This window comes from Sphaerulina musiva (genome assembly GCF_000320565.1).
Source record: "Sphaerulina musiva SO2202 unplaced genomic scaffold SEPMUscaffold_8, whole genome shotgun sequence".
NCBI lineage: Eukaryota > Fungi > Ascomycota > Dothideomycetes > Mycosphaerellales > Mycosphaerellaceae > Sphaerulina > Sphaerulina musiva.
The window spans coordinates 1,391,063-1,404,161 of record NW_016017390.1 but is presented as its reverse complement, the minus strand read 5'-3'; the positions used below and the strand labels follow the sequence as shown (position 1 = coordinate 1,404,161).

The window sequence follows — 13,099 nt, the reverse complement described above, 5'->3', positions numbered from 1 at the left end:
GTACCTTATTGATTGGACACGGAGGCCATTGATTGGAGACTCACTGAACATTCATTGGCTGTTAATTGGGCCTCCATCAAATATCAATTAGACCTTCAAGTTTTGTTGCACATGTCAGCGATGACAGAGTAGGACTAGTGTGGGTAGGTTCAATAGACATCATCGTCTCGACACTTCGATGATATCAACATACCTCACCTCGAAAATCTGACTACCTTATATTCTGAAGTAATCAATCAACTTATTTACTTAACCCCGTTTCCCCCCCATCTCTCCCACACGCAAAAGCCCTCACACTCACCATGCAAGCCATTCGTAAGCCCTTCGTGGCGACAACACGACGCTGTATGCGAAATGGCACGGCCGCAATCTCACAATATCCTACAGCACCACCACCACAACCACCGTCCGCCCGATCCCTCTCCGCCACCACTACCAGCACATCTCCATCATCACCATCCCCCCGATCCGCAGCCGCCATGCTCCCCCCCTTGAACCTCCCGAAATGGCTTAGCGAGAATTCCCACCTCCTCAAACCTCCAATCAACAACTACTGCGTCTACAACGATCCCATGACCATCATGATCGTAGGCGGCCCCAACGCACGAACAGACTACCACATCAACTCCACGCCCGAATTCTTCTACCAATACAAAGGCCGAATGCTCCTCAAGACCATCCAGCAAGATGTAAATGGCAAAGATACTTTCCAAGACATTTACATCAATGAAGGAGATATGTTTTTACTACCGGGCAACACTCCTCACAACCCCGTTCGCTTCGCAGATACTGTCGGTGTGGTTATTGAGCAACCCCGGCCTGAGGGGAGTTTGGATCGTCTAAGGTGGTATTGTCAGAGTTGTGGGAATCAGGTGCATGAAGCTAGTTTTCATTGTGTAGATTTGGGCTCGCAGATTAAAGACGCTGTGAACGCTTTTAAAGAAGATGAGAAAGCGAGAATTTGCGAACGTTGTGGTGAGGTGTGCGATACGGCGCCGAAAGAGGCTGTTATGGAACAGATGCGAACTGCTCCTTCGTGAGCTGAAGCACGAGCAGAAGCAGAGCAGAGTCTTTTTTCTAATCACGAGGAACGGGAGAGAGCATGAAGAATACCTCAGTAAGTAGGTTTTGCTCTGTAGTCTTTGTTCAAAAAAAGACAGAGCAGCTACTACACCCAGTACAGTAGTACCTACCAGAGTGTAATCGGCTTGATGCACTCCACTCACTGGCCGACTTCGCACGTATCATACCATCGAGATTATTCCTCCGACCCGGTCAGTCACTCTTCTCTCAAACGCCGCCGAGCCGAGAGACTTTTTTTTTTCTTTTTTTCCCTCCACACCACTCGAATTAAGCAAGACATACCAGTAACCTCCCCCCTTTCCCAGCGAAAATCCGATGGCACGATTCCTCAATCATTCATCCTCCCTGGTACCTAGGTTCTATCTATCCATCCATGGCTCAGTGCCCTTCGTCAGCAGATACTTACTTTTTTTTCTTCTTCGGAACACTCTATAGATTTACCCTATACGACCTCCTCAGCCATACATTTCTTTCTTCTCTGCGTTGCATTTTCTGTCATATGTAGGTACTAAGCTTATTATGTGTACTTACTCCACAGCTGCAGATATTGGAAGAAATTTACAGGTTGTGCAAAAACTTAAAGCTTCTTAGGACCGGAAAAGTTCAAAGATATACGAGTGAGTGGGTCGGCAGTATAAAGTTAAGTTTTTGCTGATGAGCGAGGGAGATTTCTTTTTGGCTTGTAGATAACTGGAAGGCGAGGCTCGATTATATTTAGGTGGGCAAGGTAGGTAGGTATATTGTGATGATTTTTCGTTTCGTTTCTTTTTTTCTTTTTCTTTTTGTTTTCCTTTTTTTTTTGCAAGACTCGAATTTGGTTGCCAAGAATTTTGCGAGACGAGAAGGGTCTTTTGGTAAGGTACCTCACTTCATCTACCTTAGGAGGTACCTTACCTTACCTTACCTTACCTCCATAACCTGAGGTACGTAAACCTCTCTAACATCAGGTACCTATTTACTTACCGAGCCTACCTCTCAACCTCTCAACCTCCCAACCTCCTCTACCTACCTCTACCCATCGGCATTCCGGGCTCTCCTTACACCACTAACTAGCTGGTTTGGTCAGTTCCATCGATCAAATCAGTCCTGTCGAGTCCCCATCGTACCTGTCGACCACATCTTTCAGTCAAGTCTCGTCATCTCCCGCACTGCAAAACAAAAGTAATTCTTTCTCCTCCCTCCACCCAAATCGAAGTATATATGGTAGCTATGGTCATTCATTCCTCAGCCCCAAAAGCAAAATTTTTGAATTCGAATTCCCGTACCCGTAACCAGAAGTAACCAAAAGTAACCAAAGTAACCAAAGTAAGGTATCCAACGACCAACAACAGAAAAGCAACAAGCAGTAAGCAGCAAGCAGAAACCATCAAGCATCGAACAAATCATCCCTTACCCTCAGCCGTACATACCTATTTCCTGTTACATAACTACACTACCCTCCCCAAATAGGAAAAAAAATGTATATATAAATATCTACTTCACCACAGAAGTGCCTTACCTCCTCGTGATTTTGCTGCCGCGGATTCGAGAACTTTTCACTTTTTCGGGGAGGAAGAAGGAAGGGAGGATAGACGGACAACCAGACGGATAGACAACCGCAAAGGTAAAAAAGTTAAAAAAGAGGTAAAAAGTAAACCAAGATATAATGGAAAAGGTACCATGAGATAACATACTTTAAGGTATCCACAGATATTGAAGAAAGCTGGAATTGTGAGGACTGTATGGTCTAGTAAGAGTAGTGGTAGGACCAAACTTATGTACTATCGTGGCTGGCGGGCTGGATACCTGATATATGTATATGTATTGCAGAGAGATCACTGCTGGGTTTCTTTTTTCTTTTTTCTTCATTATCGTTCTGATTACTGAGTTGGCAATAGCATTCAGTATCTAGCATTCGGCATCAAGCATTCGGCATCAAGCATTCAGCATTCAGCATCAAGCATCCAGCATCAAGCATCAGCATCAGCATCAAGCATTCAGCATCAGCATCAGCAACAGCAACAGCAAGAGCAACAGAACATCAACATCGACATCAACATCGACATCAACATCGACATCAACATCGACATCAACATCGACATCAACATCGACATCAACATCAACATCATCCCCATCATCATCCCCATCATCTCCAACTCCCCACCACCCACCACACCACCCACCACACCACTCACCATGTCTTACTTCTTCTCCACCACCCTCCACTCCTGCTACCCCGTCTGCGAGTGCTCCTCCGATCCGATCTACATCCCAGTAGGTCCATTCCCCAGCCCGGAGGAGCAAGCATCGCACCCAGGTCGTCTCGCGTTCGAGCAAGACTTCCTCCGCCAAACCGCCGACTGGCCCGAGCTGATACCGGGCCAAGAAAGCTACAGCAGGGAGAAGAGGCGCTGGGCGAAGAAGCCTGGGCAGAAGGATGAGGAGAAAGAAGAGTGCACCGAGCACAGAGATGTGGCTGGGACAGGGCTGATGAAGGATTGGGAGCGAGACGCTCGGATGACGAGCTGGATCATGGATTGGGAACGAGATGCCGACTCGAAAGAGCCGATTTCGATGGACAAGATGCCCATTCCTGGTATCCCCTGCCGACGGTGGTGGGGGTTTGCTATCCAATGGGCCTGGCTGGATTTCCACGAGTTGATGGAGAAGGGGAAGGGGAAGGGGAAGGAGAAGGAGGAGGAGGAGGAGGAGGACGAAGCACAAGCCGCAGCAACAGCGGCAGTGCGAATGATGTGTGCGACTCTGGAGAAGTCGGAGGACGAGATTCTGCGTGAGCATGCAGAGTACCGCGAACGACAAATTGCTCGCCGCCTGGAAGCAGCAGAGAGTCGCTTCACCGACGACGCTCGTCGGGAGGAAGTGCGTCTGTGGGAACTTCGGCTGGAAGACATCCGACACCAGTTGATCGACGTTCGTGAGGAACTTGTGCACTGGTACAAGTTTCGGCTGCAAGAAGTTCACCGGGCAATTGAAGTGTTGCGGAAACGTCGGCTGGAAGCTGCCACACAACGTGTGGCAGATCTAAAGGAGGCCTGCGAGAGGATCTGGGCACAAGCAACATTGTAAGCCTGGACTTGAGGGGAGGATTTGGTCAGTTTTTGTTTGGGTTTTTGTTTGGGATTTTGTTCGGAGTTGTTCGAATGTGGAAAGGATGAATGTCAAGATCTCTGAGTGCTCTAGCTGCAGCCTTGGCATCCTACTGCACACCGGCGTTGGGACGTTTTAGTTCTTGTATCTGAAGTACGTGTATTCAATGAAATCATCAGCAAACACATTGACGGCAATTTTCAAAACATGTTCCACTTACATGTACTGACGGGAGGTGAGCAAAAGAAGTGCTCTTACCTGAAGTTAGTCATGCCCGCTGGGAAGAAGGAAGACATGTGCTGTAAGGTCAGATATGTCCTTTTCGTGTTCAATTTCATCTGTATACTAGGGTCGCTCCGAGACTTTGCAGTAAAGTCGAGCACTTGTGTCCCTGTTCTTCCCATACGACCAAGGTAAAAACACCCGCGCAGGTCCAAATTTCTCGCTCCATCTACACTAGCTTCACTGCTCCAATCACAGCTGGTTCACGCAATTTGTCTCTAGGAGCCAATACCAGTCTAGCTTCCTTGACTCACAACATGTGCATTTCATGCGGTGGGAGAGCCCAACACATCAGAATGTCGCATCCTCTCAGGCCTCGCCAAACTTCTTCTCAAAAATGTCAAACAGCTTGGGTGTAATCTCGTCGCTGCTGTTGCCTTCGATCTTATACAAGATTCCTTTCCGTTCGGCGTGATCCAGCAGGCTCTGGGCGCTCTCGTTGTAGGTCTTGACACGATTGAGGTACACGTCTGGTTTGTCGTCGTCCCTTTGCACGAGCTTCTCGCCGGTGACGTCGTCTCTGCCTTCGACCTTGGGGGCGTTGAAGCCAATATTGTAGACTCGCCCACTAGGAGGATGCACCCATCGGTTGGAGATTCGATTCAGGATGACATCGGTCGGAGTGTGCAGATGGACGGCCATGTTGACGGGGACCATCTTCTCCAGCTCTTCCATCTGCACAGCAGTTCGTGGGAAACCATCGAGGAGGAAAGAAGCGTCGGGATGGTCGCTGTATCGATACTCGGAATCGGCTTCGTAGGGCATCGTCGTCCAGATTTCTGGAGAAGGTAGGGTGGAAGCAGCCGTGTCAAGCTCGACGTTGGCGGAGCTGTAGTTGAGTGTGTAAGGTTGGACGCCGTCTGCTGGGATCAGCCATCCTCTGGTGGTGAGGGCATTCCGAATCAGGCGTAGAATCATGGCATCGGGCACGAGAGCGCCGCGGTTCATGAGGGACTCGGCTTGGATGCCTGTCATGGTCACGCGATATCAATACAGGCTCGTGTGGCCAACACGTAAATGGACGAAATACATACCTAACGGAGTCTTGTTGCGCACATTCTCTCTCAGCAAGTCGCCGGAGCTGATGGCGGCGAGTTGAGGGTAGCGCTTCAACAGGCGCTCCGTCTGTGTACCCTTCCCCACGCCGGGAGCGCCGATGAGGATGATGCGTGCCGCTCGTCGCAGTCTCGAAGTCGGCATGGTGGTTACGAGACTCGCTCACGAGGTTCGCACGGCGGTGTTGTTGTCACTATCGTTGAGTCGTACCACGGTAATCAGGGGACGCTGGGGCTGTTCTGGGTCGGTTGTCGCAGGGCGTGAGGGCGCGCAAGAATGGGTGAGTGAAGAGTCTACCAATGGCAGTCTTCCGGAGACAACGTTCGTCAGCTGCTGTCGTACACGGCCATAGTGAAGGAGATGAGAAGTGAGTGAGTGAGTGAGTGTAAGTCCGAGGGGGGTTGGTGAGAGAGTCAGAGCGGGAGTGGGAGAAGTGGGTTGGTAGAGAAGAGAAGAGGCAGTGGGAGTCGTGTGGTGATGGGATGAGCGCAGACGATCGCCGTGGTCCGAGGCGCTTCTCGTCACCGGCTTAGTGCACTGCTATAGAGAGAGAGAGAGAGAGAGAGAGGAGCTGACACGTGATCCATCTGCCCACGCACTCACGTGCTACACGTACATTGCCGGAGCCCGGTCAGGTCCCGTCTCGTTCTCGGCTTTGGTAGACTGGCAGTCCCTGGGAAGCTAGTGATGGAATGTCGCCTTCGATTGCTTCTGCTCCAAACACCTCCTCCCATCCTTTCTTTCTCTTTTGCCTGCACTTTCGCTGTCCCTTACCTACGCAACTCTACATCGCAGCATCTACTTCATTCTCTCTCTATCATTTTCTCTCTCCCTCTCTCTGCTGCCGGACAGCATGATGAACTCGCGCTACTCGGCGCAACTGGCGCCACTCCTCCTCCGTCATGGGAACAGGATCGCTTTCTCCCGCGCTGCTCGCCTCCCGCGCACCTTGCCTGCTGTCGCCATCTTGACTCCCCGTATGAGTGCTTCAACAGACTCGCAACATCACTCGGGACAGAATAGTGGCCCACCACCGGGCTTCAACATCGAGCAGGCTAAGAAACCGCTCAGTAAGGAGTCCGACAAGAAGGCCACAGATCACAAAATCACCATTCCTGCCGACCAGCCTACCGAAAGTGCCCCGACCTCGGCTGCGGAACAGCAGGCGTTGAATGAGATTGCCGCTCAGACAGCTGCCGAAGAGCATGCAGAGACGACAAAGGAGGTTGCAAAGAAGGACGAGGAGGAGAAGAAAAAGAAGAAGTTGACCTTGTGGCAGAAGGTCAAGCACGAAGCACAGCATTATTGGGATGGAACCAAGCTGCTCGGCACAGAAGTGCGCATTTCATGGAAACTGGCCTTCAAGATGGCTGCTGGATACGAACTCACCCGCCGAGAGCACCGACAACTCACTCGAACGGTACAGGATTTGGGTCGACTGGTCCCATTCTCCGTCTTTGTCTTGGTGCCCTTTGCTGAGCTGCTCCTCCCCGTTGCTCTGAAGCTCTTCCCCAACATGCTTCCTTCCACGTACGAGAATGCAAAGACCAAGGACGCGAAGGCTGTCAAGCTGAGGTCATCTCGTAAGGAGGTCTCCAACTTCCTGCGCCAGACCATGCGAGAGTCTGGCTTGCCCGTCTCGGCCACCACTGCGCAAAAGGAGGAGTTTACAGAGTTCTTCCGCAAATTGAAGACGACGGGAGAGGAGCCCACCAAGTCCGACATCATCAAAGTCTGCAAGCTCTTCAAGGATGATTTGACCCTGGATAACTTGTCGAGGCCACAACTCATTGGCATGTGCAAGTACATGAACCTAGGCACATTCGGCACGGACGCCATGCTGCGGTATACGGTGCGCCATCGCATGCGACAGATCAAGCGCGACGACAAGGCTATCAGCTACGAAGGAGTGGAATCGCTGTCTGTCCCAGAACTGCAGAATGCCTGCGCTGCCCGCGGACTACGAACACATGGTATGAGTCCTGGTCGTCTGCGAGATGATTTGCAAATGTGGCTCGATCTCCGTCTCAAGTACGGTGTTCCGAGCACACTGCTGGTCCTGAGCAATGCCTTCATGTACGCGACTGGCAAGGAGAATGAGTTTGAGGGCCAAATGTCGGCACTGCAGGCCGTCCTGGCCAGCATTCCCGAAGAGCTCTTCCACGAGATTGAACTCGAGGTCCACACTGCCGAGGGTGCTACCACCAACAAGCAGAGACTGCAAGTCATCAAGGAGCAGCAAGAGTTGATTCAAGAGGAGAATGAGCAGGCCGAGGAACAAAAGGCTTCCGGTCGGGAAGAAGTGGTCGACGACAAGGAGAATATCGACGAGAAGGATGAGGAGCAGAGACAATCCGACGCTCTCGCCCACTCGAAAGCACAGGCTGAATCCGACATGCTCGAGTCCGAGCAAGACCTGGACAAGCAGCAAAAGTCTTCCTCAGACGGCGCCGGCCCTTCTTCAGTACAGGAGAAGAAGTCGACGTAAGAGACGGCAAGGGGCGTGCATGTAACGATTATGGCAGTTAGCGAGGGGCACTCTTGAATAGAGGCATAGATTGGCGACGTGGCGTTTTGAAGCCTCAATTCATTATGTGTATCAGTCCATGATGGACCAAAGAGGGGCAATAGAGAAAAGTCAGGTAGCATCATCATCATCATCATCACCATCATGAGAAATTTTGCTGTAATATGCCAAGAATGACAATGTGGAGGAAAGAGGGGGAAGAGAGAGTATGAAAGAGATACTACACTGCTCACTCCAAAGTATGCATGGCAAGAAACAAAGGTATAGCAACAACTCTTCTGTACAAACAACTTCTACTATTTCAAGATTTCAACTACTGCCCAAGAGAAAACACGTGCGATAGGCCCAGGTCCCCCATGGATGTTCATCGGCACTATACCACTAGCTTTATCGATAGCCTCGTACTCCTATCAACGCGAAGTCGGGCCAGAGACCTTCCCAAGTTCCAACGAGGAGATATGGCAACTTCAGGACATTCATTAGCACCAGGCGAGTCTGTTGTACCCAAGGGTAGAAGCAGCAATCATGAAGACGACGTTTGCGGTATTCCTGGCCCAAGTGGCGCATTATTCTCATGTGGCAATGGGCCATGAGCCCAGCAGCTACGGGATGATGAATACCGAGGAGGCATCTTCCCTCTCCTACGCCAACATCACCAGCATTCTCGACACCATCCAAGCCCGCGGTCATCTTCGCGTCGGCACCACAGGCGACTACAAGCCCTTTAGCTACAAACTCACCAACACCACCACAGCGCTTCTTCCCCCTCTAAATAATACTAATAACAACAATGGAACCTCCACCTTCAACACTACCTACATCGGCGCCGACATCGACATGGCCCAAGCCCTCTCCAACGCATTACGCCTCCCTTCCCCACCCGTCTTCATCCCCTCCATCTGGTCCAATCTGACATCCGACATTCTCGCCCACAAATTCGACATCGCCATGGGCGGCATCAGCATCACTCTCGCGCGCGCAGCAACAGGAGCCTTCTTCTCGACTCCCGTCCTCCGCGTCGGCAAAACAGATTGTATCCGATGCTCGGATACCACACGATTCCCCGATTTAGCATCCTTGGACGCCTCCAACGTGAAAATCGCGACGAATCCGGGCGGAACGAATGAAGCGTTTGATCGCGCGGAATTTCAACTCGCGGAGATTGTGTTGGTGGAGGATAATAATGCGGTCTATCAAGCTGTTGTGGAGGGTCGAGCGGATGCTATGGTGAGTGATAGGATTGAGGTGGAGTTGCAGGTGAATTTACATAATGGGTCGTTGTGTATGGTGAATGAGGTGCCGTGGACGTTTGAGGAGGTGGGGTATTTGTTGCCGAGGGGGGATGCGGTGTGGAAGCATTTTGTGGATGTTTGGGTGAGATATCAGGTGGAAAGTGGGATGTGGAATGAGACTTTGGGGAGGTGGATGGAGTATCGGTGGCCGGTGGTGTGATGAGTGAGTGTGTGAGTGAGTGTGTGTGTGAGAGACAGAGAGTAGTACATGTCCGAAGACTCACTACTGTGATCCTTCCTGTTGTACATACACAAGGTGCCTAGGAGGTAGCGGCATCGAAGAGAGAACAGAGGTAGGTCATCTTCCTCAATCCTTCACTTCAGGGGTCAGGTAACAACACAAATCATCCCATCTCCTCAGCTCGACGTCCCAACCCATCCAAAGGAAACCAAGACAAACAGGCAGCATTACATGAGACTACAGTACACTTACGCAACGAGTACATATATGTACACAGCCTTGTCGTCAAAAAGGATCTTCAGCTCCGACATGGAGCCATAGTAGAGTTGAAAAAAAGACAGTTAATAAAAAAAACCCACCCCGAGAGACTGGGTCCGCGCGAATCGCGGTGTGTGTGCTGGACAATGGACAATGGATATGATGATATAGATCTCCAGCTCATTGGATATATGTATATATGTATACATACCTTACGTACGGTCAGGTCAGGTAAAGTAGGGACCGTACATATACATATACATATATATGCAGGAACCCGGCAGCAAGACGGACAATCCTTTCTAACTGTAGTATACATACCCGAATCCCCCGTACCAATCAAGTATGTGAAGATCAACACCTTATTATGTTCTTTTCTTTTCATTTTCAATTCACTTCTCGCCCAGCCCTACCCCTAGCCATTCCCTTAGCCCAGCCCTTGGCTTGAACAAAATATGTCCGGATATTACATACCTATACATACTGTACGGTAGTCTGTACCTTGCGGTACCTGACTTTTACGGGTACTAGTTAGCGAACGTGCATATATTATACCTTATGCATAATGCATATGCATATCGATATATACACGCCCACGCTCGCTACGCTACGCTACGCTACGCATAACGCGCGAAGGAAGAATCGCCGCGAAGGAAGACCGAAATATTACTTTCTTTTCAACAATTTTTTGAAGAGAATCTCCACTTTCGGGAGATGCTCGCTCGCTCGGACGGGGCGGGTACACACTAGAGGTGAATGTAAGGTGAGGTGCCGCAATTTCTATACGGTTGATCCATTGTGGCGGGATAGAGGAGATGTTTGAGTGGAGAGAAAGCGACAAGGGCGGTACGATGATGATGACGAGGAGGAGGACAAGATACAATACCAAGTGCTACGAATAAGAAAGTCTTGTGCAAGTACGTAAACTTGCATAGATTTGTTCTCGCCAAGAACAAAAAAAGGGAGAGGAATATCGTATTCAGTGGATATAGGGCCAGCCAGCCAGTGGACTGACTACAGTACATACCCAGTCAGACCGAATTAACTAACTAGACACTTCCAATAGTACATCCAAACAGGCGGTACCTTAGTGACGACAAACGAGGACTCCAGTCGCTGACTTGTTCTTTTTAGCACCCCAAAAAATCCAGTCCACAGCCCCAGCCTAGCCTTCCAGATTCCGGTCAATCCGCATCCTTCGCGTATTAAAAGGATCCATCAAAACTTCGCCTACGAGTCCGAGAGAGGAGAAGACGACGAGGCTATGCCAAGAAGAATATATACATCACTTTACACGGCGCTACGTAACTGCACAGTAGGTAGGTAGTAATAGGGCCAGACCACTCTACATACTCAGTAGTCCTGTACACCCTTCCTACACGTCGTACAGCATGGATTCTCCTCGTCGTCTTACCCATCAAACGTGCAGACCATGTGGCGAGACTCCCAAGTCCCAAGGGGGCATCGATGGAGTGGAGTAGAGTACCAGGTAATCAAAAGAAAAGGGAAAAGAAAGAAGAAGAAGAATCCACTTCACCTGCATTTAGTAGGTCGTTGCGATTTATTTTGGAAAACTCCCCTCCCCTATTCAAGAAGAAGAGAAAAGTCCAGAACCGTATGCATGCAAAGTATGCTTCTCGGCAACGCATAGGAGGTACATACAGTACGATCCGCAGAAACTGGAGAAAACGAGTTTTTCACATTCGGCCAGACTCTTCTTTTCTTTTCATCACACGATGTAAGGATTCCCTTTTGGAGGGGGGGTCTGAGCGTCCCGAAGATGGTCCAACAACGGGGAAATTCAACTATTGGCAGATCCATACTGTAGGCCCGACGAGCTTGCTTGTTTGCATCATTATCATCATCACCGTCGATTGCATTGTGGCTGTTCAGGTACAGGACGGTGGATGTAGTATGATGATGATAGAAATAATAATATCAAGGACCCGCCGAAACCCGACGTGTGAGTTGTTCATGGGCTGACTGGTGGGTGCATTATTCTGAACTAGGAGATATGTAGGTATCTACTCTCTCTTTTGGGTCGCTGTGGAGTAAATAATATAATTTTCTCTCTCTGTTCAAGATGCATGCATGCAAGGCCCGCAGGAGTTGGGAAGGGGAATACGATGATGATGATGACAGGAAGAGTGAATGTAAGGCTTCGTAGCGCTCGCTCGCTCGCTCCTTCGAACTAGCTAGCTGTATAATTAATTGGGTACCTGAAGTTGATGTGATTGGGAAAGACAAAAAGAAGTTGTGGAGAAAATAAATTGAAATGTGGAAACTTTTTTTCATGGTGGTACAGAACTAGGTACCTATGTAATGTTTATGTATATGCAGTATGCAGGCTGGATGGCTCGGATGGACGGCAGACGAATAGAGAGGGCGAGAGAGAGTATCAAAGAGGGAAGAGAAAGAGGAGTAGGGGGAAGAAGAGGAGGATTAAGAAGAACAACAAACAACAATAACAACATATATAAACCCACACGCCATTTCGCTCCCATTATCATCAACATCATCATCAACATCAACCAACATCACCTTTTTCCAAAAACCCTCCAAAATCTAATCCCACCACCCCAAAAACCAACCTCCCCAAAAAATGCAATTCTTCGCCCTCCTCACCACCGCTGCCCTCGCAGCCGCAGCCCCTTCAGTCCTCGAGACCCGGGGTGGAGAGAAAGTCTGCGCTAGTGGAGCACCATATTGTTGCCAATTGGACGTTTTGGGCGTCGCTGCTGTTTCTTGCTCGGATGGTAAGTACCTACCTAGTAGTCAAATCGAACGAACTCTCAGACGCTAACAATCTTCTTTTTTTTTTCTTTCGAATCAGTCCCCGGAAGCCCCAAGTCCGTCGATGAATTCAACAAGGAGTGCAAGCATACGGGATTGAGTGCTCAATGCTGTGAAGTCGGTGGGATTGTAAGTTTTATCTTTCTCTCTCCCTCTTTTCTTTTCTTTTCCGAAACTACTAAATTTTTTGATCATGGTTGCTAATGATAACTTCGTCGTGTGATGATAGGCCGACCTCGCTCTTCTCTGCACTACTCCTTTGTAAATTCCTCATTGCCGGGATGAAAAGGGGAAAGGAATATTAGTGAAAGTTGGGGTTTTGGGGGAAAAGTGTGGATAGGGGAGGGGGTGGAGGAGGAGGAGAAGAAGAAGAAGAGGTGGGGAAGATGTTGGTGGGATTTTGAAAGGGGGAGCGATGGTATGACCTTATAGCACACATTCATTCTTTAATAGGGTTGCAACAGAGAAACCTCATTACTATTTTCTGAGAGTTTTTCTTTTTCTTTTTCTTTTCCTTTTCTTTTTTTCTTCTTTTTTTTT

The 13,099-nt window shown here is 49.4% G+C and overlaps 6 protein-coding genes across 6 annotated transcripts; 5 read left to right on the top strand and 1 right to left on the bottom strand.

Annotated features, from left to right (window-relative positions):
• The first annotated feature begins 537 nt into the window (after positions 1-537).
• Positions 538-1,356, top strand: SEPMUDRAFT_150792 (3-HAO-domain-containing protein). The gene has a single exon (XM_016906399.1). The coding sequence runs from the start codon at positions 573-575 to the stop codon at positions 1,038-1,040; it is 468 nt and encodes a 155-aa protein (XP_016758915.1). The 5' UTR covers positions 538-572; the 3' UTR covers positions 1,041-1,356.
• Positions 1,357-2,728: 1,372 nt separating this feature from the next.
• On the top strand, positions 2,729-4,149 carry SEPMUDRAFT_157917 (uncharacterized protein; the record flags this gene model as incomplete). The annotated part of the gene is made up of 3 exons (XM_016907756.1): positions 2,729-2,737; positions 2,763-2,812; positions 2,961-4,149. 3 exons carry the CDS (start codon positions 2,729-2,731, stop codon positions 4,147-4,149), a joined length of 1,248 nt encoding a protein of 415 aa, XP_016758914.1.
• A 321-nt stretch (positions 4,150-4,470) lies between these two features.
• SEPMUDRAFT_150791 (adenylate kinase isoenzyme 2, mitochondrial) lies at positions 4,471-5,919 on the bottom strand. The gene is made up of 2 exons (XM_016906398.1): positions 5,487-5,919; positions 4,471-5,420 (listed from the first exon to the last, which is right to left on the bottom strand). Exons 1-2 carry the CDS (start codon positions 5,650-5,652, stop codon positions 4,762-4,764), a joined length of 825 nt encoding a protein of 274 aa, XP_016758913.1. The 5' UTR covers positions 5,653-5,919; the 3' UTR covers positions 4,471-4,761.
• A 348-nt stretch (positions 5,920-6,267) lies between these two features.
• SEPMUDRAFT_150790 (LETM1-domain-containing protein) lies at positions 6,268-8,304 on the top strand. The gene has a single exon (XM_016906397.1). The coding sequence runs from the start codon at positions 6,362-6,364 to the stop codon at positions 7,994-7,996; it is 1,635 nt and encodes a 544-aa protein (XP_016758912.1). The 5' UTR covers positions 6,268-6,361; the 3' UTR covers positions 7,997-8,304.
• Positions 8,277-9,487, top strand: SEPMUDRAFT_165398 (ABC-type amino acid transporter; the record flags this gene model as incomplete). Its single annotated transcript, XM_016908168.1, has 2 exons — positions 8,277-8,296; positions 8,695-9,487. 2 exons carry the CDS (start codon positions 8,277-8,279, stop codon positions 9,485-9,487), a joined length of 813 nt encoding a protein of 270 aa, XP_016758911.1.
• A 2,710-nt stretch (positions 9,488-12,197) lies between these two features.
• On the top strand, positions 12,198-13,048 carry SEPMUDRAFT_150789 (hydrophobin). The gene is made up of 3 exons (XM_016906396.1): positions 12,198-12,522; positions 12,600-12,688; positions 12,789-13,048. The coding sequence occupies exons 1-3, from the start codon at positions 12,369-12,371 to the stop codon at positions 12,822-12,824; spliced, it is 279 nt and encodes a 92-aa protein (XP_016758910.1). The 5' UTR covers positions 12,198-12,368; the 3' UTR covers positions 12,825-13,048.
• The last annotated feature ends 51 nt before the right edge of the window (positions 13,049-13,099 follow it).

Bases quoted from the DNA above. Each gene is read 5' to 3' on its own strand.
- SEPMUDRAFT_150792 (XM_016906399.1), top strand. From the start codon at position 573: ATGACCATCATGATCGTAGGCGGCCCCAACGCACGAACAGACTACCAC.
- SEPMUDRAFT_150789 (XM_016906396.1), top strand. From the start codon at position 12,369: ATGCAATTCTTCGCCCTCCTCACCACCGCTGCCCTCGCAGCCGCAGCC. The intron at 12,523-12,599 runs GTAAGTACCTAC...CTTTCGAATCAG, and splicing joins TGCTGTTTCTTGCTCGGATG to TCCCCGGAAGCCCCAAGTCC. The intron at 12,689-12,788 runs GTAAGTTTTATC...GTGTGATGATAG, and splicing joins GCTGTGAAGTCGGTGGGATT to GCCGACCTCGCTCTTCTCTG.
- SEPMUDRAFT_150791 (XM_016906398.1), bottom strand. From the start codon at position 5,652: ATGCCGACTTCGAGACTGCGACGAGCGGCACGCATCATCCTCATCGGC. The intron at 5,421-5,486 runs GTATGTATTTCG...TGACCATGACAG, and splicing joins GCGCAACAAGACTCCGTTAG to GCATCCAAGCCGAGTCCCTC.
- SEPMUDRAFT_150790 (XM_016906397.1), top strand. From the start codon at position 6,362: ATGATGAACTCGCGCTACTCGGCGCAACTGGCGCCACTCCTCCTCCGT.